The sequence below is a fragment of the Puma concolor genome, chromosome A3, assembly GCF_028749965.1.
Source record: "Puma concolor isolate L17-30 chromosome A3, mPumCon1.1.hap2, whole genome shotgun sequence".
Taxonomy (NCBI): domain Eukaryota; kingdom Metazoa; phylum Chordata; class Mammalia; order Carnivora; family Felidae; genus Puma; species Puma concolor.
Genome location: NC_141669.1, coordinates 82,303,155 through 82,318,935, shown reverse-complemented (window position 1 = coordinate 82,318,935; position 15,781 = coordinate 82,303,155). Strand labels below are relative to the sequence as shown.

Here is a 15,781-nt window from a genome sequence, read left to right as displayed (position 1 = left end):
GTAAATTCACTTCCTTATTTCCATGGGATGGAACACCTGTTCTTGGGGAGATAGGCTATTCTCCTTACTCTCTAGCTTGCCCTGTTGTCCTGTTTTTGTTTTTTTTTTTTCCCAGCCTTTCCTGAATTAATGGTTAAATTCCCATCTGTTTGACCCTATAGAAGGGAGGGCTAAGCAGGGTACATATTTAGTACAGGCTGGGACTTCTGTGCTGTGTGCTTTCTTCTAACAACAAAACACAACACAAAAATAAGAAAATCTACTTAATTCCTGAGATAAATTTAGTTACTGAAACACTTAACTCCTGCCTAGTCTGAGACAAGATTAGTGGAGTTCTGTAACAGAACCATGCAATTGTTGATATGTTGCAAGTCTCTGAAAGAGAATGACAGATGGCAGACTGAGTAATCGGATTTCAAGATCAAAATCCACAGGGAGCAAAACTCCAGCTACTTGTAGCTTATGGAAAACTAATTTCTTTCAAGTGAACTTAAGAACTGTGTTCTTTGGTTTTATTTTATTCAGAGGATTTGTTAAGCAAATATTTATTAAAGGCATACCAGGAGCCAGGTACACCAGGTGTTGGGAAGGGATAAAGGATCCCTGCCTTTCCCCTTGTAACCCTTTATACGTGCATTTAACCCTTGCATGCATTTAACCCTTATACATGCATTTAAAGTAAGAAACTTCTGGAGTGCCTGGGTGGCTCAATCAAGTGTCTGGCTCAGGTCTTGATTTCAGGGTCACGAGTTCAAGCCCTGCGTCGGGCTCTGCAGTTGGGCTCCATGTTGGACTCTGTGCTGATCGTGAAGCCTACTTAAAAAAAATGTGCGTGTTTATTTGTTTATTTATAAAGTGAGAAACTTCTGTAGGTGGTAAACATCTAACATTTAATTATAGCAAATTAGTTGTAATTTGATGCCTAAAAAGACTCTTTTGTTATCAAGGACAGAAATGTTGAAACCAAAGTCAGAAATATGGGCTTTATTGCAAAGGTAGTAAAGAGTATTGTAAACAATTGTGCCAAACACTGGCGTGCCAAGCTTGACCTCTTTTGGTATACCTGCACACTCTCAAGATGAATGGAACCCACTGTGGCTTCACTGGCTGCACTTTATTTTTTTTTTTTAATTTTTTTTTTCAACGTTTATTTATTTTTGGGACAGAGAGAGACAGAGCATGAACGGGGGAGGGGCAGAGAGAGAGGGAGACACAGAATCGGAAACAGGCTCCAGGCTCTGAGCCATCAGCCCAGAGCCCGACGTGGGGCTCAAACTCACGGACCGTGAGATCGTGACCTGGCTGAAGTCGGACGCTTAACCGACTGCGCCACCCAGGCGCCCCACTGGCTGCACTTTAGAAATGATGGCAATACCTCTGGGGAAGGATTAACCAAGCTAAAGTGTGTCGCACACATAGTAGGTGTTCACTAAAAGTGTCTCAACAATTGCACGTGAGTTGCTGTGTTGAAATACATGTAGCTTGGTAAGCTTGATGAAACAGGCAGACTCATCCCTTTTAAGACTGGTTTGCAGTTTTACAGGCTCCCAGGGGGCTCTTTCCATGTGAGGAGCTGGAATCCAGTGAAGTACTGTCTTTCATTTTGAACTTGAGTCTGTGGAAATGTCTTGCTTCACTGACCCTTTACTCTCACATTGATTTCCATTTTGCAAAGGAGGTACTATTGCCTTACCTTATTTATTTATTTTTCTGTGATCCTTGAATGCCTCTAAGCTCCATTTCCTGCCTTTAATTATGTACAGGGCCATTAAACAAAAGTGTGGTTGGCAAGGTGGTTGTAACTGTAACAGTATAAGGTGCTATCAGGCAGCAGGCTGCACTTAATGAAATTTGGCTGGTAAACTGGTTTGTGCACCACACATGAGTCTTGTTGAACAAGTTTAACAGGCTTTCTGCAACTGCCTCTGAGCAGGAAAGGACAATTCTTTGAACTTCATGCTCAGCCTTGTTTTTTACTTCCTTTCTTCAAAATCTTCAATGTGGGAATGGAATAGTCTTTATCTGTGACTAGTTAGAAAAAAGGCCTTAGGGACATGTACCAAGAGTTATTGTGAAGGGGCAAGATGTGAGGTAAATGTTCTTTGTGGTTTTATATATTTCCCAAAATGTCTTACAATAAGAATGTATTTATTTTGTAATCAAGAAAAAAAAAAAAAACCAAACTGCTTTAGAAGGGCAAATTGAGACCAAACTTCATTATTTTAGGAAAGATTTTGGGAAAAGATATTCTTCATAATTGGTTCCCTTAATGTGATTTTGGGAGTACAGGCAATACCCATTGGGCTTGTTAAACACGGGATGTCAAAAGTGATAAATTAGTAAGTCCCAAACAGGAAGTCTGCTGTTAAAGTCTGCAGGTACCCAAGTGCTCTAGGCTGTTTAAGGACTTTGGCCCAAGCAGATAGTTTCTCAACAAAATTGAGAGTTCAGAGATGTTTTGTCAAAGGATTTTGGTTCTTTTGAGGAAGGTGAAACAGGCAAGGGGATATAGTTTGCTTCTGTTACATTTGAATACACCAGGGTCAGTATAACTTAATTTTGTGACTTTTTTCTTTTTTAAGTTTATTTATTTATTTATCAATGCAGGGGGCAGAGAGAGAGGGAGAGAACCTCAAGCAGGCTGCACACTGTCAGTGCAAAGCCTGACTCGGGGTTCGATCTCATGAACTGTGAGATCATGACCTGAGCGAAAATCAAGTCGGATGCCCAACTGACTGAACCACCCAGGAGCTCCTGTGACTTGTTTTTCTAGGCTTCCTGGGTTAGGGGATGGTTCTAGTCTTTATTGGTTAGGGGTTCCTGGAATCTAAGGGAGGAAGTTTCAGGATTAAATGAGTACCTTGAAAGAGAAGGGAATCCTGCCATTTCAACAGTGTGGGTGACTTGAGGACATTTTGCGGAGTGAAATAAGCCAGTCACAGAAGGACAAATTCTACATAATACCACTTCTGTGATGAGTCTAAAATAGTGAAACGTATGGAAGCAGAGAATGGAATGGTGGTGCTAGGGGCTAGAGGGAGGAGAGAATGGGGAGGAACTAGTCAAAGGGTACAGAGTTTCAGTTACACAAGATGAGCATGTCCTAGAGGTCCAGTATATAACATAATGCCTGTACTTAACAATATTTATACTTAAATATTTGCTAAAAGGGTAGATCTTATGCTAAATGTTCTTATCACAATGTTATATATTAATAATTATAAGAGAGTGGGAGGAAGCTTTTGGAGGAGATGGATATGTTTATGGCATAGATTATGGTGATGGTTTCATGGGTGCATACTTCAAACTCATACATTAATTATGTATACCTTTTTGTAGGTAAAAAAAAAAAAAGGTGACAAGTATCTGGAAAGAGCTGAACAGAATGGGAAGGACAGGTTAGCACGGGGCTAGAACCATCAGGATGGTGAGCAGGTGGTCCTAGAGCACTTGAGTCCCATTTCATAGCCATTGGGAGTGGCCAAAAGTGACATATTAGTGTCCAGGGAAGAGCTATGGGCAATCCTGGATTGTGCTGGGCTTGGCAGTAGAGGTGGAACAGGTACCCATCCCCATCCATTCTGGATGCCCCTAGCAGCTGGCGTTTCATTTAGAGATGGTATCAGGCCTTCAGGTCAACTTCTTTGTTACTGTACCCCTTACCTCTTATTTTATAGCCTTGGATCATCCCTGTACTATAAGGATTTAATCCTAATTGCTTTACGTAATCATCATGCCAGAAGACCTGATAAATGGATGGTCAAGTGGATGGAAATGATGGAGAATTTTCAAGACAGTGTTCATTATATCCACGGCAACATGTGTCTGTTAAGGCAGGGAAGTCACTGTGTTTGGAACTGGCTGTCATGATGGTGTTTTGTGTAGGATTCTTGTTGTCAGGCACTTCGAGCATTACATCACCCTGTTTGGAGGTTCACTATGACAGGATCCTTATGTTTGGTCTGAGCCAAAGCAGGCAGCTTGGTTCCCATCCAAGGATTATTTATGGAGCCACTAGAAGAACGTGTCAGAGTTCAGCAGTGTGGACCCGGAGTGCATTTATGTTCACGTGCATTTATGATTTATCACTTGGGGAATGGAGTTAGGAAAATTGTTTTTATATTTACTTTAGGAGCCCCACTGTGGACATTTCTGATCATTAGAATTGTCGTGCTTTTTCTTTAAATTGTGGTAAAATACACGTAACATAAAATTGACCATCTGGACCATTTTTAAGCGTACAGCTCAGTGGTATTAATTGTACAGTTCACATTGTTATGCAACCATCACCACTGTCCATCCCCAGAACTCTCTTCATCTTGGAAAACAAACTCTGTTCCCACTGAAGAATTTTCACAGCTTTGGAGTGAAGGCAAAAAGGATTCTTTAAGAGTCCCTTAATTCCAGTGAGAACAGGACGGAATGGTCTGCACTTGTAACTCCTCTTGGTTGATCAGAGCTACCCACTGAAACAACCATCCTCTCTTGGTTTCCTGGGAAAGCCTAGGTTCGTTGTGTGGCTGTCCTTGTCCCCATGGGACTGGAATGCAGCGTGCAGGTGAGGGCATGGTGGCTGCCTGTCCTGTTCTCGAGAACTGGGACCAGAATCCCTCCCTTGTGGTGCCCTTGAAGCTCTCCTCCGGACCTGCACTTTCTCCGACTTGTGTTGTGGATTTGGCAGGCTCATCCTGTCACCACGATGGGCACGTGGCTGCTGTGTTAGGCACTTCGTTAAAAAGATGAGCTCATCAGGTGGCCGGCTCCCGAGCTTCCCGCGTGATTCAGTTACCCTGTGGCTTTGCCCACCAATTGACTGCACTCTGAAAATAGCACCATCATCTCTCGGTTTCGCGGAGATTTGTGGGAATCATAAGGGACTCACACTGAGAGGTATATTGAATTATATAAAATGCTTTGTAGAAAAAAGTCAGAGTCTGGTAATTTGGATTATGAATTTTACTTTGAATAGGTAGAGCTTTCTCATTGGGAATGCAAATATCCTCAACATTTATCTTCTTTTCAAGCCTAGTAGAAAGGACTTCACGTGATCTTTTACGTTATTTATTACTTTTCACAAATAAAAGTTTTTTTTCCTTTATTCTGGCTCTTTATTTGCCTTTTCCCCTAAGTCTCCAAAACAGCAATACCAGCCAAACCAAACAGCCCTAACGAAGACAGACCTTGAGACCAAATTAGTTTCCCAACTGTGGATTATGGTGTTGAGCTGTGGTGCACTGTGGGTGTGCCATCACATCGATGGCTTAGGTATAATGATGAGAAGCTTTTTACTGGAGTGAAAGAATTTTTTTTTTTTTTGTCATGGGGCTGCTGAGGTCTATTCTAAGCCCAAAGCCATTAGGGAGACCTGCTTTCTTCAGTGCAGGGGGTAAAAAATAGACTGTTTTCTGTTTTTTTGCTTTCCTTAAAATGCTTTCTGTGGGGGTTGGGTGTTGCTGTGTTTTAAATGGGTTTTACTATGCGAGGGTGTTGTTACTGGTGAGAGCAGAGCAGTTTGTCACTGCTGCCTGTGGTTAAGTCCCAGGCCCGACACAGAGGTTGTTATATAAACCAGGAGGCAGTGGGAAGGCTTCTCCAAGTGTCCTTGTTTGTTCCATGTCAGTAGCTGCGATTTCGTCTTAAACTCGGTACCACCCATGTGCATGAAATCCAGCCAGAATGAAAGATTTGCAGCATTATCACTTAGAAGCAAATTATTCTTAGGCCCCTTTTGGGCCCTAATTATAAAACTTGTCACTTGACATCTATCTCCGCCAGAGTTGTTATTCTAATAGCCTAAAAATAGGAGTGTTGCACTCACTGTGCCGCCAGGAGGGTTTTCCTGTAGAGCCAGACAAGCCATATGGAGCTGCCACAGAAGGCAGACCAGAATGCTCCATGCGAGCTGCCCTGCATTTGGGGGGATTTGTTCCTGGAGACAGAGCCAAGACTCAGCCAGTCGGGGCTTGGGAGAGCAAAGTCAGTCTGAATGTAGTTAGAAGTGTAGGTTTGTGGATGGCGGAGCATTTCTGAAAATAATTGTTACCCTGTCTTTAAATTTTTTTTAATGTTTATTTTTGAGAGAGAGAGAGAGAGCATGAGTGGGAGAGGGGCAGAGAAAGATGGGGACAAGAGGATCCCAAGCAGGCTCTGCGCTAACAGCAGAGAGCCAGATGTGGGGCTCAAACTCAGGAACCGCGAGATCATGACCTGAGCTGAAGTCTGACACTTAACCACTGAGCCACCCAGGCACCCCTGTCTTTAAACAGCCCTAGAGCTGGAGCTGGAGCTGGGGAGGGCCCAGTCCTTAGTGCTCAGAGCTTTAGCCACTTCATCCCTCCCTCCAAAGGTGGCCATGAGGATTAATGAGAAAACAGACTTCAGTATTTTTTCTTTTTAATGAGCCTGAGTCTGCCAAATAAATACTGCCTCAGAGCCATCCATGTGAGTTGTTGTCAGCTTCCTTATAAAAAGATAAGTAGGGCTGCATACCCTGTTAGGAGCTATGCGTAAACATTTTGCCATCTATTTACCTTATTGATATGTATGTGTGTATATATTTTTGTCTTTGACCCATTTGAAATTTGTGGACATCATACTCTATTTTCTAATGACTTTGAACGATTTCTTTGCCACGCTAACCATTTTCCTTCACCATTCAGCAGGGATTTAAGGATGCTTTTTTCTTCCAGATGTTTCGTTTCTCCTTTTGGTTTTCCTACTGAGGACTCTCACTGATCTGTCTCCCACTTGTGCATCTTCTCTGCCATATTGGACCCTGGTCTGCTGCTTTTGTGTTCATGCTTTGGTTGGTTCCACCCTGAGTGCTCTGGTTTACCCCAGATTCAGAGCCCCTGCCCGCTCCTGGGGATCCTGCAGGGGCAGTCGAAATTTGCGCAGATGTGGAGTGGAGGGCCCTTGTCTGCAGGCGGACACTGACTCACTCCCCTTGTCACTTTTTAAAAAAAACTAAACTTTATTTTTTAGAACAGTTTTAGATTTACAGAAACACTGTGAAGGTAGTGTAGGGAGTTCTCATATACCCCACACCCAGTTTCTCCTATTGACATATTAGCATGGTGTATTTGTTACAACGAATGAACCGGTACTGATGGATTATGGTGGTAGGCAGAATAATGCTGCAAGCCTGCGAATGTGTTAGGTTCCATGGCAAAGGGGAATTAAAGGATGTAGATAGAATTAATTGGGTTGCTAATCAGTGGACCTGAATATAGGGAGATGAGCTTGGATTATCTAGGGGGGCCCAATGTGATCACAAGGGTTTTTAAAACCGGAAGAGGAACTCATCCTGGTGTTGCTGGCTTTGAAGATGGAGGAGGGGACCGAGAACTAAGTGAGGGAGCTGCGGCCACTCAGAGCTGGAAAAGGCAAGGAAAAGGGTTCTCACCTTGAGGCTCCAGAAAGGAGGCTGTTGACACTTTGACTTTAGCTCAGTGAGATCTGTATCAAACTTCTGACCTACAGAACTATAAGGTAATAAATTTGCTTCTTTTAAGCTATTGTGTTTGTACTAACTTGTCACAGCAGTGGTAGAACATAAAGACAGTGATTGTTAACTAAAGTCGGTGTTTTTAAAAAAAATTTTTTTTAATGTTTATTTTTGAGACAGAGATGGAGCCTGAGTGGGGGAGGGGCAGAGAGAGAGGGACACAGAATCTGAAACAGACTCCAAGGTCAGAGCTGTCAGCACAGAGCCCGACGCGGGGCTCAAACTCACAGACCGTGAGATCATAACCTGAGCCGAACTCGGACGCTTAACTGACTTGGCCACCCAGGCACCCCCTAAAGTCTGTGTTTTATTCAGATTTTGCTGGCCTTTTAATTACCCAGGATCCCTCTCAGGATACACCTCACATTTAGTTGTCATCTTGGCTGTGACCGTTTCTTAGACCTCCCTGGTTTTTAGTGACTTTGATAGTTCTGATAGTACTGGTCAGGTATGTTTTCTGAGTCAGGCATGAGGCTCATTCTGATGTTTGCTTTGTCTCTTCAGACTGTGTTTTCTTGCCTTTCAGCATTCTTTGTCATTGTTTTTGAAAGCCAGGCATAATGTAAGGAGAAACAAGAACTGAAGAAATAGTTCTTTAGTGTGAGTTTTATGTTATTTTGTCTAGGACTTGGGCTGTTGGTTTGCTGTAGCCACAGATGCCCAAGGTTTTCAGATTCCTCAGGTGTCCTTGCCTTGGTCTCTCTCTCTGTCTTTGGGCTTCTTTTAAGAATGAGCTCCGGGGCGCCTGGCTGGCTCAGTTGGTAGAGCATGTGACTCTTGATCTCAGAGTCGTGAGTTCAAGGTGCACATTGGCCTTAGAGCTTGCTTAAAGACATTAAAAAAAATATAGAAACTTGAGCTCCTCACATGGAGTCTGAGAGTCTTCCAGTCCTTCCCAGTGTCATTATGCCAGAACCTGTTGATGTGGTGGTAAAGTATGGGGAGAAGAAGCACCCTGTAAGTCTTATCAAAGAATCTTGGTCTTTCAGTGGGTCTGTGTCCCTGGGATGTGCTCTGGACAGTGTTTCTTGGACGCCTCCCTTACCCTGACCCCTCCCCCTTCACCAGGTGAGACCAGAAGGCTGAAGGGGGCTGGAGTCCCAGAAACGCCCCTCCCCCAGCTGGGATAAGGTTCTGGAGAGTCTCCATCCCTGCCGGAGAGCAGGCCCCTGTTGTGGAGAATGTTCTGGGAGATCAGGAGAGGTTTTTCCTCGCTCTTCATAGCGAGAACCTGGTAGTAAAACCTGTACAGGTAAAACCTAAGACTGTGGCCATCAGGAGTCTCCTACTCTCCTGCTAGTCCACACACTCAGCCTCCCAGCAATTTGTCAAAACCTTATTAAAGTGTTCTATCAGTTGATGGCCCCAGCGGCTTCTGCTTCAGGTGAGTGATCTGGGCTGTGACTTTGGATTGTCCCCTCTCTCCAGATTTCTGGGTTATGATTTTGACCTGTGCCCTTGGGTCTCTGATGGGTCCCAGAAAAGCCGCAGATATTCAGTTTGCTCAGCTTCTTATCATTAGGATGGGAGTGAGGACTTCAAATTCTTTACGCGGGGGAGCTGAAACTAGAAGTCCCCTCTTTGCTTCTTTGTTGTCCTCCCCACCTTCCTACCAGGTTGGTTGTGTTGGTATAAAACATCCTGACCATTGCAAAAGCTCCTGAGTCTTGAAGAGAAAAAAAAAATCACTGTTTCCGATCAGAGAGACTGCTTCTGAGTTATGGTGACACCAAGTCATTGCCTACCCTTCTCACTTCCTCCTTTTGTTGCTCAGGTTTTACTTATTAGCAAACTAGATGGGTCTACAACAGATCTTTTAAATTGGGAAGTACTGGGTCTGCATGTGGGATGGGTGGGGTTTTTTTTTTTTTTAGCACCTTTCTACTTTCTTTCCATCTGCTTCCCTATCACTAACCCCCTCCAAGCTTTGACAGGCAAAAATGTTTTATCAATCTTACACAAATACGGCTTAATCTTTACCCTGTCCTGCCTTCCTGCCCGTGTTTTTTTTTAAGTTTCATTTTTTAATTTACATGTGAGAGAGAGTACAAGTGGGGAAGGGGCAGAGAGAGGGAGATCCAGAATCCCAAGCAGACTCATGCCCCCAGTGCAGAGCCCAATGTGGGACTCGAATTTACAAGCCATGAGATCATGACCTGAGCTGAGATCAAGAGTTGCTTAAGTGACTGAGCCACGCAGGTGCCCCCCACCTGTGCTTTTGATCACAGAGCTCCCCTAAGCAGCTGTGCAAGTTCTGTGTTAAAGTAGCAGCCCCTTTATTTAGCTGACAGCTTTCAGGCCCTCTCAATTACATGTAAGTCAAGAGGAAACCAGTGAGGGGCGCCTGGGTGGCTCAGTCCATTAGAGCATCTGACTCTTAATTTCAGCTCAGGTCATGATACCAGGGTCACAGGATCAAGCCCCACTCCGCACTGAGTGTGGAGGCTGCTTAAGATTCTCTCTCTCCTTCCGTCCCTCTCCCTGGCTCACGCATATGTGTGCTCTCTCTCTGTGCAAACAAACCAGTAAGACAAAAATTCTGAGCAGCCTAAGGAATAATTGCTATAAAAACTCAGGCACCCTTCCTTCTTTCCCTAAAGCTGTTAATAGGGACAGATCAAGGTAATTGTATGGGTGGGGTGGATGGTCAGTTGGAGCCTAGATAAGGTAAAGAGGGCATCTGTCAGAAAGGGGATAGAATTGATCAGATAAGTAAATATATTAAGAATAATGGAAGCCAGGTTCCTCATGTTGGAGAAGAGAGTTGCAAATATGGAAAGAAACTGGAATGACCCTGGTATTTGATCGCAGTGCTGGTATTGGATCATAATTGGAAGTTTTTATGTATAAAATCAGTATAAAAATGAAAATGTCAATGAGTATATGTGTGCATACATACATAAACATGTACCCATACATATGTACATACATGTACAGTCCAAGCTCTGTCCACTGAAAGGTTCCGGGAGCAAGCACCCCCACAGCAGTAAGTGTACTTGGCTCCCAGACCTTGGCTTTTAAATACCATTCTTCACTAAAGGAACCAGGCTTCTTGGAGAAATGGCTGATGCCAGGGCTAGAGCAGGAAGAATAAAGGGTGAACTTGGATTATTTGCCAGAAAGTAGAATAATGAATGGGGACACGTCCAAAGGACACAGAAGCCAGCTTGAAGGGGTACCTACTGGCCAAGTCAGAGACAACGTGAACATCAAAATAATCGTAATACTAGATTGGATAAGGTAGGGAAACATGAAACCATACTGCTAGAAATAAATAAGTTAAATTTAAGGAGGAATGCAGTTTCAAAGAACTTCACAGAATACTTGTTAATTACAAAGGGAAAAAGGAGTAACTCTACAGTGCAGAACCCTGGCAAACGAGTCATGGGACAATACGAAATTGTCTGCCACCTGGTGTGTGGGTGTGTGTGTGTGTTTGCTGTTGATTCATGATGATATTCATTACAACAGAGTGATAGACCTTTACTTTGTGTGCTTTATGGTCTGTGAAGGACTTCAATATTTTATTTGCTTCTCACGGTCCCCTTCTGGAGTGGGCAGGGATTATTTTTCTACCTTTGAGGATATGATATAATAACGGTAGTTTTTACAGCCAGGCAATAGTCTAAGAACTTTGAATGTTGCATACATTAATTCTCACAATTACCCTATAAGGTAGATATACTGTGATAATTCCCTTTTACAAATGAGACCAAGGCACAGAGAGGTTAAGTAACTTGCCCAGTGTCACACAGCTTAAAAGTTGGGAAACTGAGACTTGAGTCAGACATTTTTTTTTTTAATTTTTTTTTTTCAACGTTTATTTATTTTTGGGACAGAGAGAGACAGAGCATGAACAGGGGAGGGGCAGAGAGAGAGGGAGACACAGAATCGGAAACAGGCTCCAGGCTCTGAGCCATCAGCCCAGAGCCCGACGCGGGGCTCGAACTCACGGACCGCGAGATCGTGACCTGGCTGAAGTCGGACGCTTAACCGACTGCGCCACCCAGGCGCCCCTTGAGTCAGACATTTTGACTCCATATTTCCAGCTCTTATTTATAGAGTTGTGTTACCTCTGTAATTGAGATGCTGAGGAAAGGAAACACTTAGCTAGGTTAGGTGACTTGTTCAAGGCCCCTTGTTCCCGTGGTTGTTGGATTCTGCAAATCTGTACTGAGTGCCTGTTAATGTCAGGCCCTATTCCAGATGCTGGGTGAGTGGTACTAGGCAGCCAGAGCCCTGGGCCTCCTGGAGCTCAGGCTTTTGTGAGGTGAGTTGAAGAACTGGACGTGAGCCTGCTGCCTTCTGGTGTCAAGTCTAGACACAAAGCGAACTGCCTTGTTTTGCAGGGAGTGGGCAGCTGGTCAGTCTCTGTGCTCAGTGGTGCACTTTCTTTTTTCTTTTGAAGGTCGCCTGGTAGGTGCTCTGGATGCAGTGCTGGATTCCAATGCACGGGTCGCTCCATTTCGAATTCTGCTTCAAGTGCCTGGGTCCCAGGTTTATTCTCCCATAGCATGTGGTGAGTTACTGAGTGGATCAGACGTTTACTGGGCCATAGCCACTGGTGAGTTTTGTTCCAGTTGGAACATTCCAAACCTTAAGGTCTAAGCATGCTGAGTATCTGCATGTTGGTGAAGCTTGAAGGTAACTCCTTTTAGAAACTCATCTGCTTTTATGAGTTCTTTTTTTTTTTTTCTTTTCTTTTCTTTTTTTTCACCCATCAAAAGCACATAAAGGCTACAAGCTTGGGCACCTTAGCTTGGGCATGCCAGGCTTTTGCGTGGTGTGCTGTTCCAGGGTGCTGTATATTGTTGAGTATGAATGGAACCCTTTTTTCCTGAATCTTGTTTCTGACATAACGAATGCCTTCCTGGGCAAGTGCACCTATCGTAATGGTACAAGGCATGGGGGTGGGGGGGCGACTGAGGGCTGTGTCTGACTTAGGGTAGTCTTCACCCCCTTGTTCCACGTTTGTGCTGCATTACTGGACTGCTGCGCCCCACGGGAATTTTGCAATTTCCCCCCCCCCCCCCCCACCCCGTCCCCGTCCCTGTCCTCTTCTTCTGGGATTTCAGTCCTCCTGCACCGTCTAATGCTCTACTTGCCTCTCCAGCACCTCTGGGGCTGGGAATCAATCATTACATCTGAGAAGCCCCTTCTATTAAAAAACTAAAGCAAGATGTGTCTTTTTAACCACATGAGTCATAAACGTTCACCTTCTAGAAATTAAATTGGTAAGAGAGAAAGAAAAGGAAATCTTCTGTACCCCTTTATCAAAGTGCTGGTCTCTCTTCTGAGTACATGTGCTAATACACACAGAAGCTTCTAGTTTGGGTTTCAAATGGTAAACACGATGCATGTTCATATAATCCATTAACCTTTGACAAGTTCAAAGAAGAAAATGTCTCTTGCCTCACATCCTAGCCACCCAAAGCAACCTCTGGCCACACTGGGTTCACCTCATTGAGACCACTTTATACTGTATTTAGGACAGGTACAACAATAGTTTTGAAGATGGTCAGAAGTACCTTTGTAAAAATGCAATCTATCTGACAATGCTGTTTTATAATAAAAGTGTTATGTTTTTACTTGATTTCAATAAACAAGAAGCTGAAGTAAAACCAGAGAAACTTCAAAAATGTTTCCTTAACGTGAGAGCTTATTGTCTAAAAGGTTCATCTAAGACTAAGGGAAGAGATTTGTGAAAGTGTCACAGGGTTAGGATTGTGGCTTTTTAAAGCAGTGTTGCAACTCTGACCATGTGTGTTGACTCACCAGCCTGGAAGACAAGGATGCCAGCCTTCATATGCTCCAGCCTTCATATGCTCCCCCCTTTCTCTCCAGCCTTTCATTTAAAAACGTGTTACTGTTAACTTGACGTTGTAATTTTCATTCTGTCTGCCACCATACTGTCCACCGTTCTTTGGCTTTGTCCTGTATTTAAATTGATCTAATGCTTTTACTCAGGTAGGGCTTTCCTAATATCGAATCTTTAATTTTGGCTCATCTCTTGATTGGCTAGATTACAGTTTTCTTACCCCAATTATGTCTCACATTTGTAAGTATCTGTCCCTTGGCTTTGGACTTGAATGATACTTCAGCTGGGTATGATAGTCTCCAGCCATCTAGAGTATAGTGGCCATTGCTCCAGAGTCTTCCTGTATTTAAAGAGGCAATGGGAGAAATCTTAGGGTGGCCTTTTTTTTTCCTCTCCTTTTTGTCCCCTTGTGGGTGATGTGCTTTTTTGTGCCTGTAACTGTCTAACCCTTGAAGTTAAGTAGTTTAGTAACTTCCTTGGTTACTGCTTTGAGCACATTGTCAGGAACTTGATGTGCTCCTTTAGTATGTAGATTGAGGGGCACCTGGCTCAGTTGGTTAAGTGTCCAACTTGGCTCAGTTCGTGAGTTTGAGCCCTGTGTTGGGCTCTGTGCTGACAGCTCAGAGCCTAGAGCCTGCTTCAGATTCTGTGTCTCTGTCTCTCTTTTCCCCTCTCCCGCTCAAGCTCTTTCTCTCAAAAGTAAAAATAAAAACATTAAAAAAATATGTAGATTGAGGGGCGCCTGGGTGGCTCAGTCGGTTAAGCATCTGACTTCAGCTCAGGTCATGATCTCACGGTCTGTGAGTTTGAACCCCTCTCTGTGCTGACAGCTCTGTGCTGACAGCTCAGAGTCTGCAGCCTGCTTCAGATTCTGTGTCTCCCTCTCTTTGCCTCTCCCCAACTCATGCTGTCTCTCAAAACTAAATTAAAAACTTGAAAAAAAATTTAAAAAATATGTAGATTGATTTCTTTAATCACTTCAGGAAATTTTCTTCTGTATATGTATTTTTAAAAATGTATTTTATGTTCCATTTATTGGAATCCCTGCCTCAAAGATCCTTTATGTTGGAAAGCTATTGTCTACTTTTCATTCCTGTTTTTCTTGATTTGTCTTTTCAACTTGTATCCTCTGTGCTGTTCATAATCCTTTCCAACAAGTTCATAATTCTGTTTTCAGCCCTGGATCCCACACTTTGCTTAACTTCTTCCTCCTCTTGCTGTGTTTTTATTTATTTTTTATTTTTTTAGTGTTTATTTTTGAGAGAGAGAGAGAGAGAGAGAGAGAGAGAGAGAGAGAGAGAGAGCAAGCATGAATGGGGGAGGAGCAGAGAGAGAGGAAGACAGAATCTAAAGCAGGCTCCAGGCTCTGAGCTGTCCACATACAGCCCGACACAGGGCTCTAACCCACAAACTGTGAGATCATGACCTCAGCTGAAGTCGGATGCTTAGCTGACTAAGCCACTCAGGTGCCCCTTGCTATGTTGTTTTGATCATGATTTTCTTAGGTGTCTGCTAACCCTTTCATGTGTAATTTCATCATCTCATCTTCATGCTCTTGTTTTACTGAAGTCATGTTCTTAACTGTCTTGGACTATGAAGCATTTGTGAGAATTTCCCTTTCTTCTTTGAGGGTTCCGTGTTTTTTTTTTTTTTTTTTTTTTTTTTTTTTTTCCCTAGGGCACAGTCTCTGTCTTTTGAACACTTCCTGTTCATCTGTTGATGCTCTTTTGCTGTCAGATGTTGGCTTGGTTGCTGTGCTGTTCCTCTGCATCCCTGGACATGTTCATGCTTGGACATGGTTAGCTAAGACTGACACTGTTATTTGTACCAATGTTGTATGATTTTCTGACTGGTATTTAGGGGACAGAGCAGAGAGGACAGGTGTGCTGCTGGGCGGGATGTGGGATGTGAGGCCGCAGGATCCTCTGACTTTCTCCAGTTTCTTTTTGGTCTCTCTCTCCTCTCACTCTGCCCCAAGCCAAAGAGTTGGTCTTGCTCTGGATTTAGAGCTCTTGATGGGAACATCTGGAGTTTGGTCTCCTCACTAGGCTGGCTTCTGGGGAGTCTGTGGAGCAGGGACCCTGCTTAGATCCTGCATCTCTGTAGCCTGGGAGGTCTACAGTAGCCATCTGGGGCTCCCGGAGCACTTTCAGACCACAGTGAGTAGATGGTGGCACAGGACTCAGCCTTATGGCTGTGGCCTAATTTACTCATCCAGTCCTTTATTAGATACTTGATTGCTTCTGATGTTTCAGCATTTTCAAAACTTAAATGAACATCCATACACTTAAATATTTCAGGATGCTTCTTCATCCTCAAAGTCCATTCACGTGAAATGTTGGGTGACTGCCACGTACCAGACATGTGCTTGGTGTCAGGGTTCCTTGGTGAGTGTGTGAGGGGAGTTTTCCTCCACCTGGAGTTACAGGGCCCTGGGGGATACAAAGAGCAACCTG

At 43.7% G+C, this 15,781-nt stretch overlaps 1 protein-coding gene across 5 annotated transcripts in view; it reads left to right on the top strand.

Annotated features, from left to right (window-relative positions):
- The window catches only part of TBC1D8 (TBC1 domain family member 8), a 112,816-nt gene that overhangs the window by 29,895 nt on the left and 67,140 nt on the right, over nucleotides 1–15,781 (top strand). For 2 of the 5 annotated variants that reach the window (XM_086701349.1, XM_086701348.1), the window contains exon 2: nucleotides 11,916–12,026. The exons of 1 other annotated variant lie outside the window; for it this stretch is intronic. In XM_086701349.1, coding sequence (XP_086557475.1) covers nucleotides 11,916–12,026 — 111 coding nt within the window. Of the gene's footprint in view, nucleotides 1–11,915; nucleotides 12,072–15,781 lie in introns of all 5 variants that reach the window. 2 more of the 5 variants (XM_086701347.1, XM_086701346.1) reach the window with 1 other exon arrangement.